At 33.5% G+C, this 23,752-nt stretch overlaps 2 protein-coding genes across 2 annotated transcripts; one reads left to right on the top strand and one right to left on the bottom strand.

Moving 5' to 3' along the window:
* Positions 1-2,731: 2,731 nt before the first annotated feature.
* Positions 2,732-5,495, bottom strand: LOC145073048 (WRKY transcription factor SUSIBA2-like). The gene is made up of 5 exons (XM_079019592.1): positions 4,862-5,495; positions 4,613-4,780; positions 3,873-4,519; positions 3,620-3,778; positions 2,732-3,543 (listed from the first exon to the last, which is right to left on the bottom strand). The coding sequence occupies exons 1-5, from the start codon at positions 5,237-5,239 to the stop codon at positions 2,907-2,909; spliced, it is 1,989 nt and encodes a 662-aa protein (XP_078875718.1). The 5' UTR covers positions 5,240-5,495; the 3' UTR covers positions 2,732-2,906.
* A 2,142-nt stretch (positions 5,496-7,637) lies between these two features.
* LOC145073049 (Putative adipose-regulatory protein (Seipin)) lies at positions 7,638-9,118 on the top strand. Its single transcript, XM_079019593.1, has 2 exons — positions 7,638-8,207; positions 8,289-9,118. Exons 1-2 carry the CDS (start codon positions 7,689-7,691, stop codon positions 8,943-8,945), a joined length of 1,176 nt encoding a protein of 391 aa, XP_078875719.1. The 5' UTR covers positions 7,638-7,688; the 3' UTR covers positions 8,946-9,118.
* Positions 9,119-23,752: the final 14,634 nt, after the last annotated feature.

The following is a 23,752-nucleotide window of genomic DNA, read 5'->3' as shown; positions in this document are numbered from 1 at the left end:
AGACGTGAGGTTGTAGGGGGGGGGGGGGGGGGGGGGGGGGGGGGGGAGGGGTTGCATATGTGGTTTAGAAGTGGGATTAATTTTTTTTTTCTATGAACCATCACTTATCTCTAATACATTGAATTTTTAAGAATTCAATTGATTGTCTTTTAAATATTCTACTAATTATATTATTTTATCTATTAAACTTTATACTTCGTTAAACCCTTAAAAGTTCAATAGATTGCCACATTAATATTTTATTAGATTTTTTATAAATAATATTAATAAATAAAACTAAAATATTACATTAATTAAAAATTCAAGCTTACAATTACTAAATATTAATCAAATATTATAATTTAGAAATTAAAATTTATGAATAATACATTAAATAAAAAGTATAATATCTAAAACACAAATTTTACTACATATTGTTATTTTTTTAATTTCCTCACAACATTTTTTCCAAATTTTATGTTCATCTTCTGACATGGTATAGGGATTCATGAAAATGGGAAATTGTCAGAAAAATCTCAATATTTTTAGAAAAGTTATACTTTAGTCCTAAGATTTTCTCTTGAATATAAAAGTTCCTATTATTTTCTTTAGGCTCAAATTTACAAAAAAAAAAAATAATAAAAAAATAAAAAACATTTTTTTTCTTTTAACAGGAAATGACATATTATCGTTTTTTACAAAATAATCGGTTCTTTTATGTTCAAAAAGAATTTTGGAACTAAAGCGTAACTTTTCTAAAAATATTGAGACTTTTCCAACAATTTCCTCTATAAAAATGATTGAAATCTCTTCATTCTTTATATTTTCTTCTTTAATATATTTTTAAGATTTATAGATTTTTTATTGTTTAGAATATAAAAATATAAATTAAATTTCTGAATATAAAATAAAATAAATTATAAATCAAAAAATAATAATATATGGTTTGTTTATTGCAAAAATAAAATCAAAGGTTTCTTTCAATATAAATTGTTATACTAAATTGAGAAAAAAAACAATTTCATTAAATTCAACATACAATGCAAACTTGATTCCATTCAAGTGTGCATCAACATTTTTGGCTCATTAATCCCTCCATGAAACCTTCGTTGGGATGATCTTAGACTTGCACGTGTTAAGCTTTGACCCAAAACTATGCATCATTTCTGGATTTTGAACAACCAACATACTGACTTTGACATGCAAGTTAATTTTAATAAGATTATGGAGTGTGGGTGCGGTAGGCACCACGGTTCGTCAGCTAGATCGCGGCCTACACTGCCCTGGTTTGCGGTTCTTGTTGTGGTAGAGATGAGCTCGGCTAGTTTTTGTCGAGTTCTCTCTCTCTCTCTCTCTCTCTCTCTCTCTCTCTCTCTATATATATATATATATATATATATATATATATATATATTCTCCCACCATTTCTCCTCTTTTTTTTAACAACGTTTTGATGCAACGACAGTGACATCTGATAGGACAGTATGTCATAACACTTAACGAACTCGGGTTTGATCCCCCATCGAAGAGATAACAACACCATTCTTAGTAATTCAGTTTCTCATTAAGGAGTTTCACTGTTTTGGACACGAATAGAACTCGGTACCATTACATCAGAAACTCCTAGAAGAGGAAAACTGGAGTGTTTCTTCAACTCTTTGCCCAATTGAATCAGACCTCATTGGCATCATCTCTCTCTCTCTCTCTCTCTCTCTCTCTCTCTCTCTCTCTCTCTCTCTCTCTCTCTCTCTCTCTCTCTCTCTCTCTCTCTCTCTCTCTCTCTCTCTCTCTCTCTCTCTCTCCATTTCTTTTCCACTATACGTGGCCATGGTTTCAAAATGGATACCACACTCTAATCTTACAAGGAATTAAGGTGGAGCGTCTTTGCCATGGTACAACCATGACACCCTCCAATCTAATGATCATATGAATCGTTAGAATCAAAGAAACTCAAAATAACAAACTTGTAGTTATTTTTATCTTTTTTATATAACATTGTAAATCATATTCATCATAGGTATGAGGATTAAGATAGGATGAACTTATTGAGATGTATCTAAATTGTCCAATGCATTCCCATTGCCACTTAATTACGTATATTTCCAATTTTTTTCGCACTTGTCACATATACACGAATGATCAAAAAAAACATCAAAATGGAATCATTCCCAAGTTGAATAGGATGTTTTTAGTAAAATAATATTTAATTAAAGTGATACAAAACTGATCAATCACCTACCTACGAACATCAACAACCTGAAGAGGGAATCACAGCGAACAACAACAACATGGTATTTGTGCTTGTAATCTAAGTAGATGATGCCCCACTCATACAATAGATTATCTTATTCAATTAAAACTCATCAATCCGACTAAAACCGACTGACCAATATTGTATATCCTATTATCCTTGGAGTTAATCAATTCCAAAATGTGAATATTCAATTAAAATCAAATCGATCATCCAGTTATTATTCAATCATACAAAATAACATAAAATTATTGATACCTCTATCTATTATTTTGAATAGTTATAAAGGAACTTTCACAAAATTAAAATGAAACCAAAACTACAATTTAAATTTGAACCCTAACGAGTCGTCCTCCATCACACAACGGTGTATTCAACAAACCAACCAAATTAGTTCATGACAGAATCCACGACATTAACGCCTATTATATCCTTAATAAAATGCAATGCACGATTCAACTAGAAAGTAAAAACCATCATTTTCAAAGACTTGCTATTTTGATTAAATTCAATGGAAATAAACAACTAAATCTTGTGCAAATTGCACAAAAAGAGATTTTATGGATACGAAGGGTTTAATAATTCCTTCACTTCAACAAATAACAAACCTATTAAGCAGGAAACTATGTCCTACTCTAACTATAAAAGAATTTTTTTTCAAAATTTTGTTTCTAACTTATGAAGGAAAATTAGGAATCACGCGACAATATCTGGAAGCAGCATCGTTTACATGATCCGGGGCACACATAAAAGTGTCATAAAAACCATCATCCTGCTCCAGTTTCGGTCTAATGAATCTACCATTATTGTCCCTCAAATGTTGCATTTGTCCTCCTATAAAAGACTCTCGTCCATGTTTTCCATTATTATTATAACCAAAATTATGAGCCATTGGCATACTCATCGGTAACGAAATAGGAAAATCAGGTAAAACTGAATTGAAAGTTATTGGATTTTGGTAAGGAATATACTCCTGATACATAGATGAAGGTTCAAATTTCGTAGGTTTAGTGTCAAAATTAGCAACGAAATTTGGCGGAATATATCCGTTGGAAATTTTTCGATCAAAACGAAGAGGAAGATCTTGAACTTGTGGTTCGGAGTTGGGGATGGTAGGAATTCTAGATAATGGTATAGGTGGAGCATTTGAGGTGGACCCCACGTCCATGGTGGCATGGCTACTGTTTCTAGCAGCTGGCACTTCATGGTTGTGTTTTCCCTCGTACGTTGTCAGTACTGATTTTAAATCGTCAGAAGCTCTTTCCACGTGTTTTCTCACCGGACATCCGGTACTCGTACATTTGTAGTAGCTCCTACAATATGAATCAAACTGTGTTGCTTAACTGAATAAACGAAAATTTGAAATTTTAAAGTCGGTTAATTAATTACCTAGGGTTTGGGTTTCCTTTGACGACTTTTTGACCATACTTTCTCCAGCGATAACCATCGTCAAGAATATCAACTTCACTCTCGATTTGAACGACTACTCTTGGTTCACGCATAGCTCTGGTTACCAAACTTGTTTCCAGTAAGTAATTCCCTTTCTTCCTGAAACGGATGTTCATATCAGGAGATCGATTTGCGAAAAAATTTATGTATAAACAAAAGGATTACTACCTACTGAGAGAGTGCATCAACGCACCTCCTTTTCAAATCGGATTTATCTTCATCGGCGTCGTCTCCAGGTGAATGTGTTCCTATGTTCGTCCCATCTTCTTCGTTATAATCGTAATTAGGGTTTGATTCGATAATTCCAATGGATTTCCCTTTCGGTGGTGAAATTAGGTCAGGATTATCGATGCCAACTGAGGTTGAAGATGAGCGATCCATACGATCTGTGTTCCATTCTGGATGAATTGAAATGTTATCCCTTTCTTCGATCTTGACGTAGGATCCATTAGCGTCGGGAGATCCATTAATGTTGCTGCGATGACCTTGGATTTGATGATTATGAGCACCTTTGTATATGATTTCAGTAATATGCCCATCATGGGAACGTTCCACTTTTTTCTTGACTTGACAATTTGGATGTGTGCATTTGTAATAGCTTCGAGGGTATTCACTGCCTTTTACTTGCTTTTGTCCGTATTTTCTCCAATTATATCCATCTTCTGAGTTCCTCATGTTGGAAAAGCTCGTTTCTTTTTGGTATCCATCCATATGTCTTTTTGAATCATCATCTTGTTTTACACCAGCAATTGTACTTTTTGGAACTTTAAACCCATCGGAGGACCCTTTTGTGACTGTTTCTTCCATTAATGCCCCTGGATGTTCACACATCAATGGCGGCTGTGCATGGTAATGTTAGCTCCAAATCTTATAGAAATCGGGTGAAAAAAATTATGATAAACATGAAAAGAGGGTTACATACATAATGTTCACCTGATTTTGTACTTGTGAAAAGCTTGGCCATGATAGTGAGCCCCCATCAGGCTGGTATATAAAAGAACTAGTGTCACAGTTCATGTCGTCAAGTTCTGATTTCATGCCTAAAATTTCTTCTTGACTCAGAGGAGGAGGATATTGAAAGGATCCAGTAGTAGGCGATGCCTATGAAATGAAAAAACACGAAATAGTAAACATCAAAATCATGATTTAATCAGGTTAAATTGGAAAATTGCTTTACATTACCTGAGAATTAGGGAGCAAAACTGGAGAATCGAGCAATGAAGTGGGACTAATACCACAAGGTATTGTAAGAATCGGAGGCCAAGCAGTAACTCGTGAAGAAGAGACTGAAACTCTGATACTTGAAGCATTGGTATCAGAATTACCACGCATTGCAGCCCTTCGTTCTGCAATACTAACTCTTCTACCCCGAACTCTATCTCTATCCTCGGAACTACTTCCATCGTTACCTTTTCCGATATCTTCCTCACGATCATCTAATTTTTCAGACTTCAAAACAAAAAAGTCGTCCGAAATTAAACGGTTAGGAGTCGCGATCAGATCTCTCCACTCATCGTCATCTTCACCGCAATCACCTCCGTTCTCTTCCTTCTCCGACATTTTCCTTGAAACTGAAAAAACCCTAATCGAAATAACAGAGCATGGGCATGAGCATGATTTGATAATACAGAACTGACTGCAACTGTGTTGCAAATCTAAACAGATTATCGATAAAAACTTGTGATTTAAGCTAAAATTAAAGTCGGCGACTTGGATTAAAATTGATCTTCTGATTGATCAGATCTTAATAAGCATCGGAGAGAGAGAATCGAGTGTCAGTTAGCGTGAAAATTGGGAATATATTGGCTGCCCGGGAAGTATTCAGGGGAGGTTTGGATTTCGATTTATACAAAAATCTCTTTTATTTGTATATAATAAGAACAAAATATTGGTTAGAAACGTTAGAAGTTTTGTAGGGATGGTTTTTGTGCATGTTACATGTGATGGTTTATGGGTTATATTTTTAACAAAGCTTTTTTATTACACAGTTTATGGTTAGCTAAAAACTTGATATGATTCATTATATACTATTTTGGCCCATTATATTGTTACTGAAGTGTGTTTAACATAACGAAGCTTTTTGAGTGTTTTGAGGTTATTAAACTAGAAAAAAGAAAACCTTAAAAATAAAGCTTCATTCGATAACTAGAGTTTTTAATTTTTATTTCAAATAAAAAACTCCAAATTCAAAATCAATTTTAACTTTAGAGAGTTTTCATTTTTTTACGGCTTTTACTTTTAGTTTTTATTTGGATTTGATATATTTAAAAGCTAACGAATATTTTTATCGAGCACCTCTCCATAAATAAAAGTTCTTATAGCTTCCAGTTTTTTTTTTAGAAAATGGCCATATATTATAAAGATACCCCAACCTAGCAAGTGACAAGGCAGGGGGAAAAAGAAAACAAACAGGAAAAATTAATGGGACATTACATCATAGGCGGATCCAAGGGGATCCCGGGGTAGTCCAGGATACCTCTCAAATTTTTTCGGTAGTTTAATTTTTTTTTTACAAATTCTTTAAATTTTTTCGGTATAATATATATATATATATATATATATATATATATATATATATATATATATATATATATATATCCCTTCAATTATAAACACAAACAAATAGTAGAGCTACTAGTTAAAGTGTTGCCTTTATAGAAGTAAAACTCTCAGGTTCAATTGTTGCTCCTTGCATATTCTTTGTTTATTTTTGTTTTATTTTCCCAACTATTCTATCCCACATCGCCAAATATATGTAAACTCAACCATTTTTGTTTATTATATAAGACTATTAACCTCATACTTCATTTTTGATATCTACTTTGAATCCCACGTCGATTCAAGTATCAAAATATAGTTCAACTTCATGTTTATATAACAAGACTTGAGGTTAGCTAAGGATTTTATTAAGGTTTGGGTTTCAAACCGAAATTGAACTGGGGAAGCACAAGTACCCCAAAAAAAAATTGGGTTACCCTAAAAATAAAATTAGGATACCCCTTTACTTTGATCATGGCTCCGCCACTGCATTACAAAAAAGAGAAGGGAGATGTATTCCACTCATCCTAGTTACAAAAAAACCACCAGAGCTTCTAAATTTCATCCATAGGAACGTAAATGACTTTATTAGTTCAGCTCCCCTGCTAGGAGTCGTGACCTTTCCTTGGAAAATTATGTCGTTCCTGAATTTCCATATCCCCCATAGTAGGCCATAACATATGACAATGAATCTCCTTCGTTTCTTCGGACACCTGCCCCATGTGGTAGCAAACCGGAAGAAATCACAAACACCATTAAAAGAGGGGGAAGTTACTCCACACTAACTAGGTATCTTTTCTCGGACAGAGGCTGCAAATGGACAGCTAACTAACAGGTGGTCTGCATGTTCATCTAATCCGACACATGAACCACATGCCGAGGAAGAGATGGTGATTCCGCGACGCGCCAAAGTCGTTGTTGTGGGGATGCGACCCATAGTTGCCCTCCATATGAATCCTAGAACTTTGATAGGAGCTTCTTTACACCATACAACAGTGGGATTTGTTACCTGAGTCAATATATAGCTTCCAGCTAGTTTTACCAAACATATATGAATAATTAATAAAGTTTTTATAAGTATCAACTCCATTAAAAATAAGAGAAATTAAATATTCTTCTATTTTTTGTTACTACAAATCTTTCTACTCAATTAAATGATTATATGTGTCACATTTAATGTTTATTTAATGATATTTAAATATACTAAAAAGATATATATGATTAGTTAATTTGGTAGAAAGATTTATAGGAATAAGGATGAAATTTAATTTTGTTAATAATTTTGTGAAGAAAAGGTAAATTTGTACGTTAAAATCTAAAATTATTTAAATAATTAAAATGAAGCAAATAAAACACGTGTCCCATCGGTACAGAGAAATCATGCCACCAGTCCATATATATCATCCCGATGTTTTCTTCTCCATCCTTTATCGAGTTGAATTGACCACCGCCACCGTTCTCGAACAGCTTAATGGAGCCACCGGAGCAACATCGCCATCACCACCATACAAACTTCTGGTTCATCAAACTCTTATCCCTACAATCAGACTTCCTATCCGATTGTCTTCTCTCTCTCTTATCCCCTTTCCTTTCTATCTTCTCCCTCGCCTCCACCTTCCGCCGCATCGACTCCACCAAAGAACCCATCGACGCCCCATCCAGCCCTGTGCAAGGAAGCATTATCCTTTTGAAAAAAGCACTGTTGGGTTTTCTCGGAGCTGCTTACGTCTGCTGGGTTCTAATTACAGTGATGGTGGTATCGGTAGTTGTGGGGGTGGCTCTGGTTAACTTATGGGTGGAAGAACCTGTTTACATCAAAGAGAACTTGTACTTTGACTACACAGACGTTCATCCTTATGCAATTTTGGATCTCGGGTTTGATGCACCTGGTAAAACAGTAAAGAATATACCCGTTGGTCACTTCTGTAACGTCCGTTTGACTTTCGTGATGCCGGAATCGGATTATAATCGAGAAATCGGAAATTTTCAGGCATCCACCATCGATAACACTTCTGTTGCCATAAAGATTTCTATTCCAGATTCTAATTTGTTCTGTTTTTTCGATCCTTAGGTAGCTGCAGAGGCGTTGACGATGACCGGAGAAGTCATAACAACCGCAAGCCGGCCGTGCATGCTACGGTTTCGAAGTCGACCACTTCGGCTGATGCAAACATTCTTAATGGGAGTTCCATTATTGTTAGGGATCACACACGAAGTCCAAACAGTAAATCTACAGCTTCTAAGATACAAGGAACACTACTACCCACGAACACGATCCATGAGACTTTCTTTAATCCCTAGGGCAGGAACACCCTTCCTTCCGCAGCTATACGAAGCAAAAGTAATCGTGACCTCGGAGCTACCATGGAAGAAAGAATTGGTTCGAAAATGGAAATGGACGTTTTACGTATGGACATCTTTATATGTTTACCTTATGCTTCTTGTAGTTCTGGTTTGTGGGTTTAGATCGATTATGTTCCCCGCCATGGCCATGACGGTGGTTTCTGGGGAAGAAAGACTGGCGGTTTCGGATGTTCCTGCGGAGGAGATGGTGGGTGGGAAAGATGGGCCGACTTCGGAGACGCTTAGACGATGGAGACAAAGTAGAAGCAAGAGGAAGGCTATGCTTTTGGGTGAGTCGGATGCAACAAGTATGAGTGTAACGAGGGATGAGGATACCAGCGTTACTACCGAAGAGGTTGGGGACTCGGAGTCGGTTTGTCACTGAGGTATGTTCAAAAATCAAAAGTAGTGGTGGTTAAAGTTATAGGACTAAATTTTCTTGACTTTGAAATGATGGTTGGTTTGTTAGAAACTGTAAATCTTTTGTGTTGTTTTTATTTTGCACCATGTCATACGATTACATAATATATATCGAGATAGCTAGATAGTTCGTTACCATTATATACCTTTATGTATGATTATATATCATTCGCGTAGTTATGTTTTATGCCTACATGGTTTTGTATCATTTTGTTATGGTCGACTTACTCTTTACCCCTTTCTAAATGTACATATGGAGCCTCGTATCTACCCGATAACAGGACTTTGACAAAACTTGGTTTCAAGAATCTATGAAATCAGTGAATGGGCTATATATATTAGGTATGTAGTGTTTTATAATGTTTGATATATGTTTGAACGTGAGAAAACTACAAATTATGTTAATTTTATTTGTTATTGTTTATAAGTTAATCCTACATAAATGAAAATACTTTTGTCACTTGTCATCTTCTCCTTCATTTTGACAAATATCATTTTCTATGATTTTTAAAATTGTTATTTTCCACTTGTCATTTTTTGGGGAATTCTTGATTTTTGTATTTTTTGGGGAATTCTTGATTTTCTTAAAATAAATTTTTCAAAAAATTCTAATGAGTTATATATGTAAGGTTATCATTCTATTAATTTGATAATAAATTCTCATAAATGTTTTACATGATTTGATTTCATTCATAAATACTTCAAAAGATTACATTTTATTAAGGAAAAACATTATTTTATAAAATATTTATTGTTTATATATATTAATATTAAATTTTTATTTTTAATAAATCCGTCTAATACACGGATAGGTTGAAAAATAGAAGGTTTAATACACTGATTTTTCATATGATATGGTAGGTGGAAATCACTAAATGGGCCAAGGAATAATTAAGCCGAGTAAAAATCATATTGGTTGTGACTAGGGATTTGCAAGAATGGCCTATTAGGCTATGAAATGGGCCTGCCTTGGATAAAAAGGAAATTCATTTTTTGTATTTATTACATTCAATTTAGTATTTTTTTTAAATTTAATTGAGAAATATAAGGTTCATGAAAATAAATGATTTTTCCAAAAAGGTAATATATTTTTTGATTAGTATATATTTGGTCACTGAGTTTTTTTTTTTTGTTTATATTTACTCTTTCAACTTGTTAAACTATATATATTCAATTCTTATGACCGACTATTCCAGATTAGCCGATAAAAATGACTTAATATGGTAATATATTTATGTATATATTTAGCCCTTAATATTTTTGTACACATTTAGTTCTTAAATTCTTTTGTTACAAAATAATTTTTTTTTATTTTTGTACTCATTCGGTATTTATGAATGATTTATTTGGGTTTTTCTCACAACATCTTACATGGAACAATCATTAATGAGGTGTTTCAGGCTTTTGATGTTTATATTCATCGCGATCTCGACTACTTTGTTGCTTAGATTATGTGTTCTAAACGTCATAACTTTTTCATTCAATCTCAGATTTCAACGATATTTATATCTATGTGTTCGTATTTTAGTCTGGTGCAACTTTCATTTAGATTACTCCCGTTAAAATGTAATATTTTTTTACTTACGATCTTTAAACCTACGTTTTTAAGAATGGATTTTATGAATGCATGTATGGATGGTTTTTTATAAAACCTTAAGTAAAAATATATTACATTTTAACGGGAGTAATCTTAACGAAAGTTATAGTAGACTCAAAAAACGAACACGTGAATTTAAAAATCGCTAAAATATGATATTGTATGAAGAAGTTACGGCGTTCATAACACAAGACTTAGGCTAAACCATAAGACCTATGCAACCAAGCAGTTGAGGTCGCGATCGATATAAGCATCAACAGCCCCAAACACCTGGTCAATGATTGTCTCACGTAAGATGTCGTGAGAAAAAAAAAACTAAAGAAATCATTCATAAGTATTGAATGAGTACAAAAACAAAAAGAAAAAAGGATTTATTTTGAAACAAAAAAAATATTAAAGACTAAATGTGTATAAAAATATTAAGGACTAAATGTGTACAAAACGAGAAATATATTACCCTATTAAGTCATTTCCGGCTAACCTGAAGTAACCAGTTATAAGGACTGACTGTATACAATTTAACAAGTTGAAGGGGTAAATGTGGACGAAAAAAAATTTTAGTAACCAAATGTATACAAATCGAAAAATATATTATCTTTTTAAGTCATTATCTTTTTTTCATTTGCATATGGTATTGCATAGTCACCAAAATGGTTGAAATATAATTAATGTTTGGCATCAAATGGGTTGTAAAATCATCAATGGTTTGTATTTGGGGTTAGCTTCCTTAGTTTTTTGCTTTGAGGCAATATAAATATTGTTTACATTTATTTATTTTTTCAAGGGAAATGGACTTAATAAGATAATTAATTTTTCAGTTTGTTTACATCTGGGTAACTGTCTTTTTTTTTTTTTGTACACATCTAGGTAACTAACTTTTTGAAAGTGTTCACATACGACCATTATGACCGGCTATAGCAGGTTACATCCGGTCATAATGGTCATGACCGGCTGTAACAGGTTACATCCATTCATAATGGTCATATGTGAACACTTTCAAAAAGTTCATTATCTAGATGTGTACAAAAAAAGATAGTTACCAGATATGAACAAACCGTAAAGGTAAAAGTAAATTACACGATGGTCCCTGTAGTTTGGGTAATTTGTGCGGTTGGTCCCTAACTTTATTTTTTAACTTAAATGATCCATATTGTATATTTTTGTTGTGTGTTTGGTCCCTATCTTACATCAAAAGACTATTTGTGCCCTTTTTTAATTTATTTTTTAATTAATTTTGAAATTGATGTATTTGTTTTTTATATATTTTAAAAAATTAATAGATCCCACATATTTGTATCTCCTCACCTTAAACCTGAAACCACATTCGAGAAATTTAAGTTCGGTCCCACCAGTCACCATCCCATCTCTCATCCTCTTCAACTTCCCTTTTATTTCCATCTTTAATGACATCACCATCTTCACTGTCCCTTATTTTTTTTTTTGTCCTTCAACACCGACAAACCAACTCCACAACCCACTGTCTCTTCATTGAATTTTCCACTACCACAACCCAACTATTGGGTTGTGGTGATTGGGTTGTGGTGGTGGAAAATTCAATGAAGAGATAGTAGGTTGTGGTGTTAGTTCGTCGGAGTTGAAAGACCGGAAAAAGAAGGGATAGTTAAGATGTTGATGTCATTAAAGATGGAAATGAAATAGAAGTTGAGGATGAAAGATGAGATGGTAACCGATGGGATTGAGCTTAAATTTCTCGAATATGGTTTCAGGTTTTGGGTGAGGAGATGCAAATATGTGGGGTCTATTAATTTTTTATAATATATAAAAAAAATACATAAATAAGAAAATTAATTAAAAAATAAATTAAAAATGGCACAATAGTGTTCTGAGGTAAGACAGGGATCAAACGCACAACAAAAAAGAAACAGTAGGGATCATCTGAGTTAAAAAAAGTTAGGAACCAACCGCACAAATTACCCAAACTACATGGACCATTCGTGTGATTTACTTTTACCTTTGTGGTTTGTTCACATCTAGGACCATTCATGTAATTTACTTTTACCTTTATGAGTAACTATCATTTTTTGTACACATCTAGGTAACGAACTTTTTGGAAGTGTTCACATACGACCATTATGATCGGTTGTAGCAGGTTACATCCGGTCATAATGGTCATATGTGAACACTTCCAAAAAATTCGTTACCTGGATGTGTAAAAAAAAACAGTTACCCAGATGTGAACTAACTGAAAAGTTAATTACCTTGTTAAGTCCATTTTTTTTTCAAAGGCGATCAAGTAATTGTGGCATTGAAAATATCCTATTTTTTCAAATGTTTTCAAAATTGTTTTTAATGATCATTTATTTCTCAAACGATCTTTTCATAGTAGCGTCTTGACACGTTAAAGGAGTTCCATTAACTTATTGTTTTTTCTTTAGAACTATAAATTTTTTGTCTTTAAAAAAGTAATTTTTACATTAAAAAATTAATGTTTATCAAATATATTGTAAACTGATTTTTTGAAAGTTCAATAAGTTAAAGTCATCTTGAAAAACACTTTCAAACAACCCTTAAACACCCCTCAAACAGTTTGTTTTTTTCAATTATTTATCCTCATGTTGGCATTTTATTCAAAGAACTAGATGATTGTCAATTTTAATGAATATTTTCTTTTATATTTCATTTAGTTAGTTGTCAACAATACTATAATATATATCTCGCTATATTTTCTTTTATATTTTTAGTTTTCAACAATACTATTATATATATATATATATATATATATATATATATATATATATATATATATATATATATATATATATATATATATATATATATATATATATATATATATATATATATATATATATATTATGAATAAATTTATTGTTTATAGTTTACCACACTTGATTTTTTTGGGTATCTTTGTATTTCGGCAAACTGAGTGTATTGTTCGTGTTCCGCTCATGCTTGCGAAAATGCCCTTTTAAGTTATGAAATGGGCCCGATAAATGGGCATGTCTTGGATTCTACCTTAGGATATTTAAAACTGGTAGTAGGGGTTGACAAAAGTTCTTACATCCGTAAACTTTTCTATGGATTCTACCTTAGGATTCCGAACGCTTGTTCACGGTCTGTCAATGACCCTCCATCTACCTTCACAAATTCTAAAATTACAAGAAATCCGCAAACAACTTCATCAATAATTCACACTTTTCTCTTGCTTTGTTGTAAAAACTATCAACACTGCTCATATGAGTCTGAAGTACATCTTTTTTATTCCAAGATCTTTCAAATCAACATTATCATTAGGCTCATTAGAGTATGGCGTTTGTGGAGTTGCATTAGGCTGGAGGGAGTGGTGTCACCGAAACCGCACTCCCTCCCCCGCCACATAAGCGCCGCGTCACTTTTTACCACTCAAGTGTGGTTTCATGCCACACCAAGGGTGTGGTGCCATACTTTTCATTTCTTTTTTTTTTTTTTTGTTTTTTTGATATTTTAATTTAATAAAACTTTCTTTTTTTTAACTATTTTAATTTAATATAACTTCTATTTTAATAAAAAAAACATAATTTTTCATTACTTGAAAATTAAAAAAAAAAACAGTACATTGCGTTACTTAAAAAAAAAAAAAAAAAAAAAAAAAAAAAAAAAAAAAACCAACACACATGACATTTAAAAAAAAATTGAGAGAGTGGTGATTTTAAAAAAAAATTGGGAGATAGAGGAGATTGTGTTGTGAAAAAAAAAATTAAGTTGATATGTATATATATAGGAAAGAAAAAGAAAAAAAAGTTTAAATGCTCAACGGCTAACTTCCTCAACCAATCAAAATGCACGGTATTGGAGGACTGCACTGCGGCCAAGACCGCACCAGACCGTGGTATGGGGGCGGTGTCCGCGTCCTATGTGGCACGAAGTGCGGTCTTGGACCGCACCCATACCCACCAGCCTTAGAAACCGAAGGGGTTGATTGATTGGTGATTGATGTTTGTGAAGTTGCATTAGAATTAGAAACATAATATATTGATTGAGTGATGATTGGTGTTTGGGAACATAGAATTTCCACCTAATCTAACAATAAATTCAATAAAAACATAGTCATTTTAATTTTCACCTAAATACCTAATCAAACAATAACATATAAACCTAAAACATAACAATTTTAACAAATCAAACAATCAATTCAATAAAAAGCATAGAAATTAAAACTATTCAAACAATAATTTCTATAATAACATAGCAATTTTACCAAATCATCCCAATATCCAATAACTTCAATAAACACATAGAAATTACAACTAACTGGAATTTCGAAAACCATAGCAATTAGTAATAGCAATTTCGAATTCTGGTTAGCAATTACAACTATAAATTCGAAAATTATAGAAAATTAGAAATACTTACTTGCTTTATTATGACTTGGACCTGGGATTGGAGCTGTTATTGCACTTTGGAATCGATTTTTGCACCTCAAGCCAGCAAGAAGCACCTCGTTTTTTGCACTCGGGAAGGGAATTTGTCGATTTTCGATCAAAACATAAGAAGAACAGGAGAAGAAGTCATCGATTTGAGGCTAGGAGAGGACAGAAGGAAATGACGAGGTCTCCTTGTTTTTTTTTCTTTTGTGATTCAACCGATTGGAGACTTGGAGTATTGGACTCAATTGGACAATTGGATAATTGTTTTATTTGGGCTATTTTCCTCTATTCTTTTTCCTTGGGCTAATATTAGTTGGATTAAAATAGAAATGTGTTTTGGCTACTAATTATTTTGGATTAATTGATCCAATAGATTGACATTTTTTTAAGTAGTTGCCGGTTTTTTTTACGTAGTGGCACAAAAGGTAAAAAAAATCGAAAATTTTTCTACTCCATGCGGGAAAAGTAGGCGTTGTCGGTGCAACACCGCGCACCACATCTAAACCGCCCCTGAAGGTAGAAAAATCATTTTCATTATGCTTCGGAAAAATCTTTCTGAAGAGAACAGAACAAAGGCGACAAGAATTTGCCATTTAGAGTAAGTTTTTCGTCTTTTATGAATTTTATTTGTTTGATTTAGCATCTGATACACTTTTTTGTTGTGTTATAACTTCCAAAACAACAGTTTCGTTGGTAAGAAAATTGTGTTCATGCATGTATATTTTAAGATTTCATATTTGAATATCTTGTTTTTTCTTCTTGCATTATTGACATAAAAACACATCAAAGTTTTACGGTTGGTTTTAAACGGCCATTTAGCTTTTTTTTACCTGTTAGACCATTAAACTCGAAATTTACATGTCTAAAATATCATTTTGTTCAAAAAGTATCCGTTTTCCCGATTACATTCCTCATGTGTACATTGACTTCTGAAAGTCAAAGGTTTTCGTAGCCATGGATCAAACTATTGCAAAGAGAAATTTTAGAACGTATACAAGTATCATCGGTTAACCAAAGAAGGTCAAACTTTGAAACCCAAAAAAGTCTATCATTCTTCTGATCAAGTTGTACAAAAGACATTAAGTTTTTAGAAAAGTTTGATTTTGATATTGTGTTTTTCTTTTAATTAAGTCGCTATATTTTATTTCATTTTCAATTCTGACACCCAGAAAGGGATGTCACCAAAAAGTTTCACATCATCATATCATGTCAACATCATATCATGAAAGACTAACACGTCATCATGTCATGTCAACTTCGGTCAAATGAGAACAAATTGGAAAATATAATGTTAAAATCCAAATTTTATGAAAATTTAATGTCTCGATTATAAGGAAAAACACATTGTCAAAATGGATTTTTTACAAAAATTTATTATTTTTATGAAATATTTCCAAAATTAATCTCATATACATGATTTGAGTTAACAAGATGTTAACTTAGAGAAGATCCAAAGATTTCCGTGTATTTTAGTATAGATCTTGATTCCAATAAATCCTAAATTGATTGAAATCGTTTTTTGGCTTATTGGATTTCGTAACATTTTACTTGAACTCCCCTGAAGCCTGATTTTGATGGCTTTTATTTTAGTCGTCTACTTGAAGCCCGATTTTGATGGCTTTTACTTTAGTCGTCTACTAACTCACAGGTATATGGAGTGCGTGTGAGGATTGTTACGCATATTAGATGGCTACATTAATCAAACACATTTCCACATGATATCACCAAGGTTAAGAAAAGGTGTTCCACTAGTAAGTGTGAAGGAGAAAGAAGAATAGAGATAGAAAAAATATTTTTTTCTCTTTCATTTGTGAAGAAACGTAGCAATACTCACAGATGGTCACAAAGTCACAAGCCAATCCCCCCCCCCCCCCCCAAACTCACGCACAATGTCATCATAACCAATAATGGAACAATGATATATACAATGACGTCTATCACCATCTATCGTTATCCGAGTGGAAGATATAAAAGATAAGCATTCGTCGCATATATTATTTTACTACTATCTGTCAAAATCAATAATGTAGTGAAATAAGTCAAATGTAATAGTGGCATGTCATATAATTGTGTAATACATATATAGCGCTCTAAGTCTACGAACGTTTATGATATGACAAGTAATAATAAAAGTAGCATTAATAATAATATATAACTATATGTAATTGACTAACAATAGTTAGTCATATATCATCTTTATAAAATAATGTCTATATAAGAATCGTTGATCCTTAACAAATAAAGGAAGCGGAATTTTATGAATGAGTTTACTCTTAAATTTATTTGTTGAAGTTTCATAAATTCTGAATAACATATATCTATCTATCAAAAATATCATACAAACAAGCAAAAGAGTATCATTCAAAAAGACGATTATGTATTCTCTTGTTTATGATTATTTCAAATTTTATATTATGACCAATTCTAAAATTCAAATTCAAAACACTATATATATATATATATATATATATATATATATATATATATATATATATATATATATATATATATATAGAGAGAGAGAGAGAGAGAGACTTGGGTTCAAATATTTCTAGCAATTATTATGTGCCTAAATGCACCAATGAGAATTCAAGAAATAATAAATAATTAAATAAATCAATAAAGGGTATTTTGGACCTTTTGTACTTTTAATTAAGGAAATCATTTAATTGAAATCTTGCAATTAAGGAAATAAAGTAAATACATTTGACCTAGTCTCTCTCTATCCTCTTTTATATTTCCTACGGTTCTTCTTTTTCACCTACAGGGAGGATGAAATCAAAATGAGGAGGTTGTAACCTTTGCTTAAGTCGTTGCTGATGTCTACCCTTCACCTTTGTTTCCAGCCTGGTACACGTCGCTCAACTCTTCCTGTCCTCCAATAAGAATGAATGTGGACGACATTTTTAGAAGACTTCAAAGACGGGTTTGCTTCAACCGCCTCAATTAGCTATCTAAAGGTGAGTCACTCTCTCTTTTCCAATGCCATTTCATTTGGTTTTTATGGTTTTACGGTTGTTTCCCAATCTTCATCAATAACTCAATTTCATATCTTTTTTTTTTTGCAATTTCCCCTTATATTGGTTCTCGTAACAGCTTTAATTTGAAGAAATTGAAGGAATTAGAAGCTGTTCATCTATCGATTCTATAAGATGTATGGGATTTGATATCTTGATGTGGCTAGGTAGGAGCTTTTGTTGGTCCACCACATGTTCGATGAAATGCTTAAATATTGGGTTAAACCTGATGACAATGAATCCAGTTTCAACTATTAACTTAAGATCTATCCACATGATGGAAACTTGAAAGGTGAATGTGGTGTGCAGGGGAAAACCTTTCACAACTCGACATTTCCTACCTATTATCTTTCTTTGTTTATTTCTTCATAATTTATTTAATGTAACTCAAGTTATGGGTTTTTATTCAAATCAGTTCTCAAGCTATCATCTGTGATTGAGTTTGAGTTTTTATTTGATTGAGTTTGTTGTAGAGTCAAGTCAAGGGTTGTTGGTGACAATCAGTTATATGAGGGCATTACCGCATCATCATTATAATGAAAGAGTGAAGCAGGTCGTACTAGACAGGTAAAGCCACTAAAACACTCATTAAAATCATTTTGTTGACCTGTAAATTCTTTCAGAATGTTTATGCATATAGAAGAAAAGACTAAGATTTAAGTTCATTATATAATGTATTCTGTCATAATAAAATTGGTTTCTATTCTTGTTATTCATCTCGATTCTTATAGAATGACATTCTAAATAATGAAACATTACATTCTTTCAGAATAATATACATTGCAAGTTTAAGGATGATTGTTAATGTTGGTTTGTAGAAATTATAGTTATATTGTATTTGAATGTATATCACATTCTATTAGAATTTATTGTTTTATTCTATTTAATGCACTAGAATTTTTAATATTTGAAAGTTGGTTATGTTTTCCTTGTGAATTTAGGTTTTGAAGAGGTTGCCATCAATGTGGAATATGAAGAAAACATGGAGAACGATATTTGTATTCTAACATAATGTATTTTGTCAGAATCTATTCTATCAGAATATATTAGTGTTTTTGTTAGATTTTGATGTTTTTTTTCTTTTTTAACCATTTTTAGTTTTAATCTTTAGGAATAAATGTAATCCTTAAACCATTATTGGTCATAATTTTTTGAGAATGATTGTAATAATTGCTTAGTCTTTTTGTTTACGGATGAATGTAAATAGTGATTCCTTAAAAAATAAAATCTGTATTTTTTAGAAAATGTTATTCTTGATAATATGTTGTATAATTCTTTAATCATGTTTAATATAAGAAGTATTTTGAATGAAACAATATTTTGCAAGAATAAAACCGCAAATATATTTACTAGTTTATTGTTGACTTTTTGTCATTCTGACAGAATAAAATCGATTATTATTAAAAGTAATATTAAAATTTAATTAGAATTAATTTAAAAAATTCAGATTTTTTAAAAATAAGGGAATTAATGATCCCTTAAAATCCGAAAATTTCCTTTTTTAAAATAGGTTAATTGACCAAAATACCCTTTTGCTATAATTTGTGTGATTGTATGATACATGCTACCCTATTGTACTATCATAAACCATCAGATCATGACCTTTGATTATATTCCATCCGATGGTCCAGATTTGTGCATTAAGGCATACAATACTTACTAGAAACAAAATAACATAACCATATATATATATATATATATATATATATATATATATATATATATATATATATATATATATAGATATATATATATATATATGTATGTATATATGCAACGACCCAATTTTCACGTCCAAAAATTTCGTTTTTAAAACATTACTTTAGAAAACATTAATAATTAAAAACATTGTTTGATCAACCACATCACAGCGTAAACCATGTCTAAAAGCTAAATCATACAACCAATCGAAATATCAGAGTATAAATCCCAGAGAAATCTCGTAAATGCGGAAACCAATGTGTGTGCATGATGTGCCGCTACCGCGCTAGCTCCTTCCCCCTTGAAGAAGAGGTACCTGAAACCAAAATTGTAAACTATAAGCACAAAGCTTAGTGAGTTCCCCCATCGTACCACATACCATACAAACACATAACATACATTCTGCCAGGCTATTCTGGGGTGCCTGACTACCCGGTACGGCCATTCTGGGGTGCCGACCTACCCGTGTCAAGCCATTCTGGGGTGCTGACTACCCGTGTCAAGCTATTCTGGGGTGCTGACTACCCATCGGTCCTAACAACCGAACTCGGGGACTGGTCCCCTCCTACTACCTCTATCGCATATAACATAACAAGCCAGCATGCAAACATATCATCACATACTGTCAGACATTTCTGGGGTGTCTGAACTACCCTTCGGTCCTAACAACCGATCTCTACTTCTATCGCATATAACATATCATGCTAGCATATAACATATCATGTAGTAGTAAACCTAGATGATATCACAAAGACAATCATCTAACATACGACTCCTACTGGTGGCCGGCATTGTGGTTGTAGACCCACCGCTACTGGAAGGTAACTCACCTCGAAGTAGCTGCTGATTTGATCGGGAACTGACTGCCTACTACTGTTGCTGCTGCTCCGGAAATCCTAAGGCTGTAATTCCCACAACATACTCAATCAAACACTGCTAACTGTCCTTTGGGCAAAATGACCATTTTACCCCTGATCATGCCCCAAGTCAAAGTTAGAGTCAACTTTCAGTTGACCTAACTCGCCGAGTTGGCTCTCCAACTCGCCGAGTCCCTGTCCAATCGACTGACCTGGATTCCGTCTCTACTCGTCGAGTTAGGCGTTGACTCGACGAGTTCTCCTTCTAAACTGATGTTCAAGTCGTTCATCCTACTCGCCGAGTTGTATGAACAACTCGCCGAGTTCATCTTCATCCGATGAACACTTATGCTGCGACTCGCCGAGTTGTATGAACAACTCGCCGAGTCTGATCTTGATCTAAGGAGATTGCCTTGAACTCGCCGAGTCAGGGCAATGACTCGCCGAGTTCCTTCATGGATGAGTTCGGCTTCCAACTCACTGAGTCACACCCCGTGACTCACTACACTACTCGACATAACAAAAAGGGGACAAACTCGGAGACTCGCGCGAGTCAGATGAACGACTCGCCGAGTCGTTACCATGCAGTCTCTATATGGTCGATTTTGCTTGAATCCAGCTTATGCTATCCACAGATCTGGGTTCCTAGAGCATGAATAACACGTAAAGTTTCCAACTTTACGTGTAGATACTCACTAATGAGGGTTTTAGGGCTCAAAATGCACCAAAGAGGGTAGAACTAGGGTGTACATGCAACATGGGTCCATAAAGGCAGTAGATCCAAGCTCCTGGAGCTTGATCTCACCTAGATCTAGAAGTTACCCAGCTTATTACGAGTCCACAAGCATACATAAGCTTGGAAATGGATCAAAAAGGGCTTAATGGAGTTATATGGAACAATAAGCATGAAAAAAGAGGGGGAAATCGAGTTTTACCTCAAGGGAAACTCTGAGATTGCTCAAAGATGGCTGACCTCCTCTTCTTCTTCTTGATCCACTCTTCTCCTTTCTCCAAAACTTCAAAACACACAAGGAATGCTTCAAACTCTCAAGGAATAAAGCTTTGAACGAGGGTTAGGGCTCTGAGGGTGAATGGGGCGAAGTTAGGGCGCAAATGGTTGTTTAAATAGGGTGCAAACCCTTGGAAATTAGGGTTTCATCAGACAGCGCGGACTCGCCGAGTCCATAATATGGACTCGCAGAGTCGCCAACTTAACCGCGTCCCAAGTCTCGTCTCTACTCGGCGAGTCGGGCCTCCAACTCGCCGAGTCCAAGGCCAAAATACAAAAATACTCAGATAAATCTTACATACCAGGAACCAGGTGCTACAATATATATATATATATATATATATATATATATATATATATATATATATATATATATATATATATATTATCACTAGTATATAACCCGTGAGAATCGCGGTTATAAAATTAATTAAAATTTCATAGTAAAAATTTAAAATTATTAATCAATTATTTCAAATAAATTATTAATTAAGAGATATTTTTAGTTATATAAAACTATAATAGTTCATTTAAATGAATACATGAAATTATATCTCCTTAAAATATATATTTATTTTATTTTATTTTTATTCTAATGTTATTATGATGAAGAACAGAAATTAGGGTTTGATGAAATAGGATCAAACAGAGAAATATTGAAAAGAAGAAGATGATGAAATTGACTAATTGATTACACAATTAACACAATCTAAAAGATTGCCCAGGGAATCTCCCTCTCTCTAAGCCGAAAGCTTAAGAGCCAATACAAAGTATTACACTATCAAATTTCTAGACATCCCCTACTGTGATCATTCTTTCTATTTATTATAATCCTAGCCCAACCTAGATGAATTTCCTGATTTACCCCTTATAGTATTTAACCATCTAATTCCTATCACTACTGCCCCCTTCAACAAAGTCTTGACCTCAAGACTTGCTGCCAAGAAGATCTTATGATGCACCAGAACCCGAACCAAGCCTTGCAGATGAACAGAAAACTCCTTGATATACAACACGCATCCCTGATTTGTCCTTGCCGATGTTTCCTCCCTTGTAGCTTCTTCAGCCGGTCGCCCTTTCCACCAAGTTAACCACCAGCCAACTTGTTCCCACTGCTGAATCCTCCAATCCGAAGCACTCAATTTTAGTTCTGATAGCAAAACTTGTGCAAAGAAATATCTCATTGCTTTTTTTAAGCCATAAGAAAATGACCAAGTGCATCTTGAAGAAGGAAGAGGAGTCCAACTTGTATATTGTAGTTCTCACTTTCTCCACATTTTGAAAAGGTCCATTAGCAATTATTTCTTGATGATTGTGCATGGAAACAAACCTCTGGAAGTAGAATTTGAATTTCACCACATTAGTAACATCTCTTAGTGTGCCATCAACTTGTTCTGATCAGGATTTGTCTATTAAGGATAACCAATTAAGGATAGAGGTCGGAGACATCTGAAGAGTATGCAACCCTTGAAATTTTCTTTTTACCCTGTTTTATTCGAATTGCCTTTCCAACTTGTCCCAATAGTGAATCACTATGCCTAACAACTTGAACCCTATCATTTTCCCTGTTATGTCCAACTGACCCGTATCAAAGATCAAAGAATCAACAATGAAGTCACAAGGACCCACAAAGACCATTGGATTGTCATAACATTGATTGATAATGATATTGTGATCATCTCCGGTTTTGATGTTAATATTATTGCAAAAAATCGAAGTTAATCCCAAGGAACTAACCAATTGGCGGGACATGAAATAGTGCTTTGCTCCACTGTCCACCAATATCACCCCCTGTATGTCTGAAATTCCCCCCTCGAATTTTAAAGACTTGCCATCCCGAAGATCATCATACCATACCCCAAAGAACTCCAACACAATACATACTAATTGTTTCACCATCAGAATAATACATGGCCAATAAAGTTTAGAGTCTGACCTTCGATAAGTATGAAAATACCAAGAATATCCCTGGGAAACTGATTGGTGAAACTCTGTCAGTGTCAAAATAACTGAAATGAATTTGGAGTATCGAGAATTCGCTAGTTGATCCCTGTGGTGGATAACCCCTTGAAGAACACTATATCCAGTGTGGTTCGTGTGATTCTCAAGAAAAACTCTAGTCAATTTCTGAATTTTTTTTCGTGTGAATGACTTTCTTCCACCTTTTACTTGGAAGCAACCGATTCAATTCGAGTCATGATGATAG

The sequence above is a fragment of the Lactuca serriola genome, chromosome 9 (genome assembly GCF_051521515.1).
Source record: "Lactuca serriola cultivar US96UC23 chromosome 9, Lser_US96UC23_V15, whole genome shotgun sequence".
Taxonomy (NCBI): Eukaryota; Viridiplantae; Streptophyta; class Magnoliopsida; order Asterales; family Asteraceae; genus Lactuca; species Lactuca serriola.
This window is presented reverse-complemented; position numbering and strand designations above follow the sequence as displayed.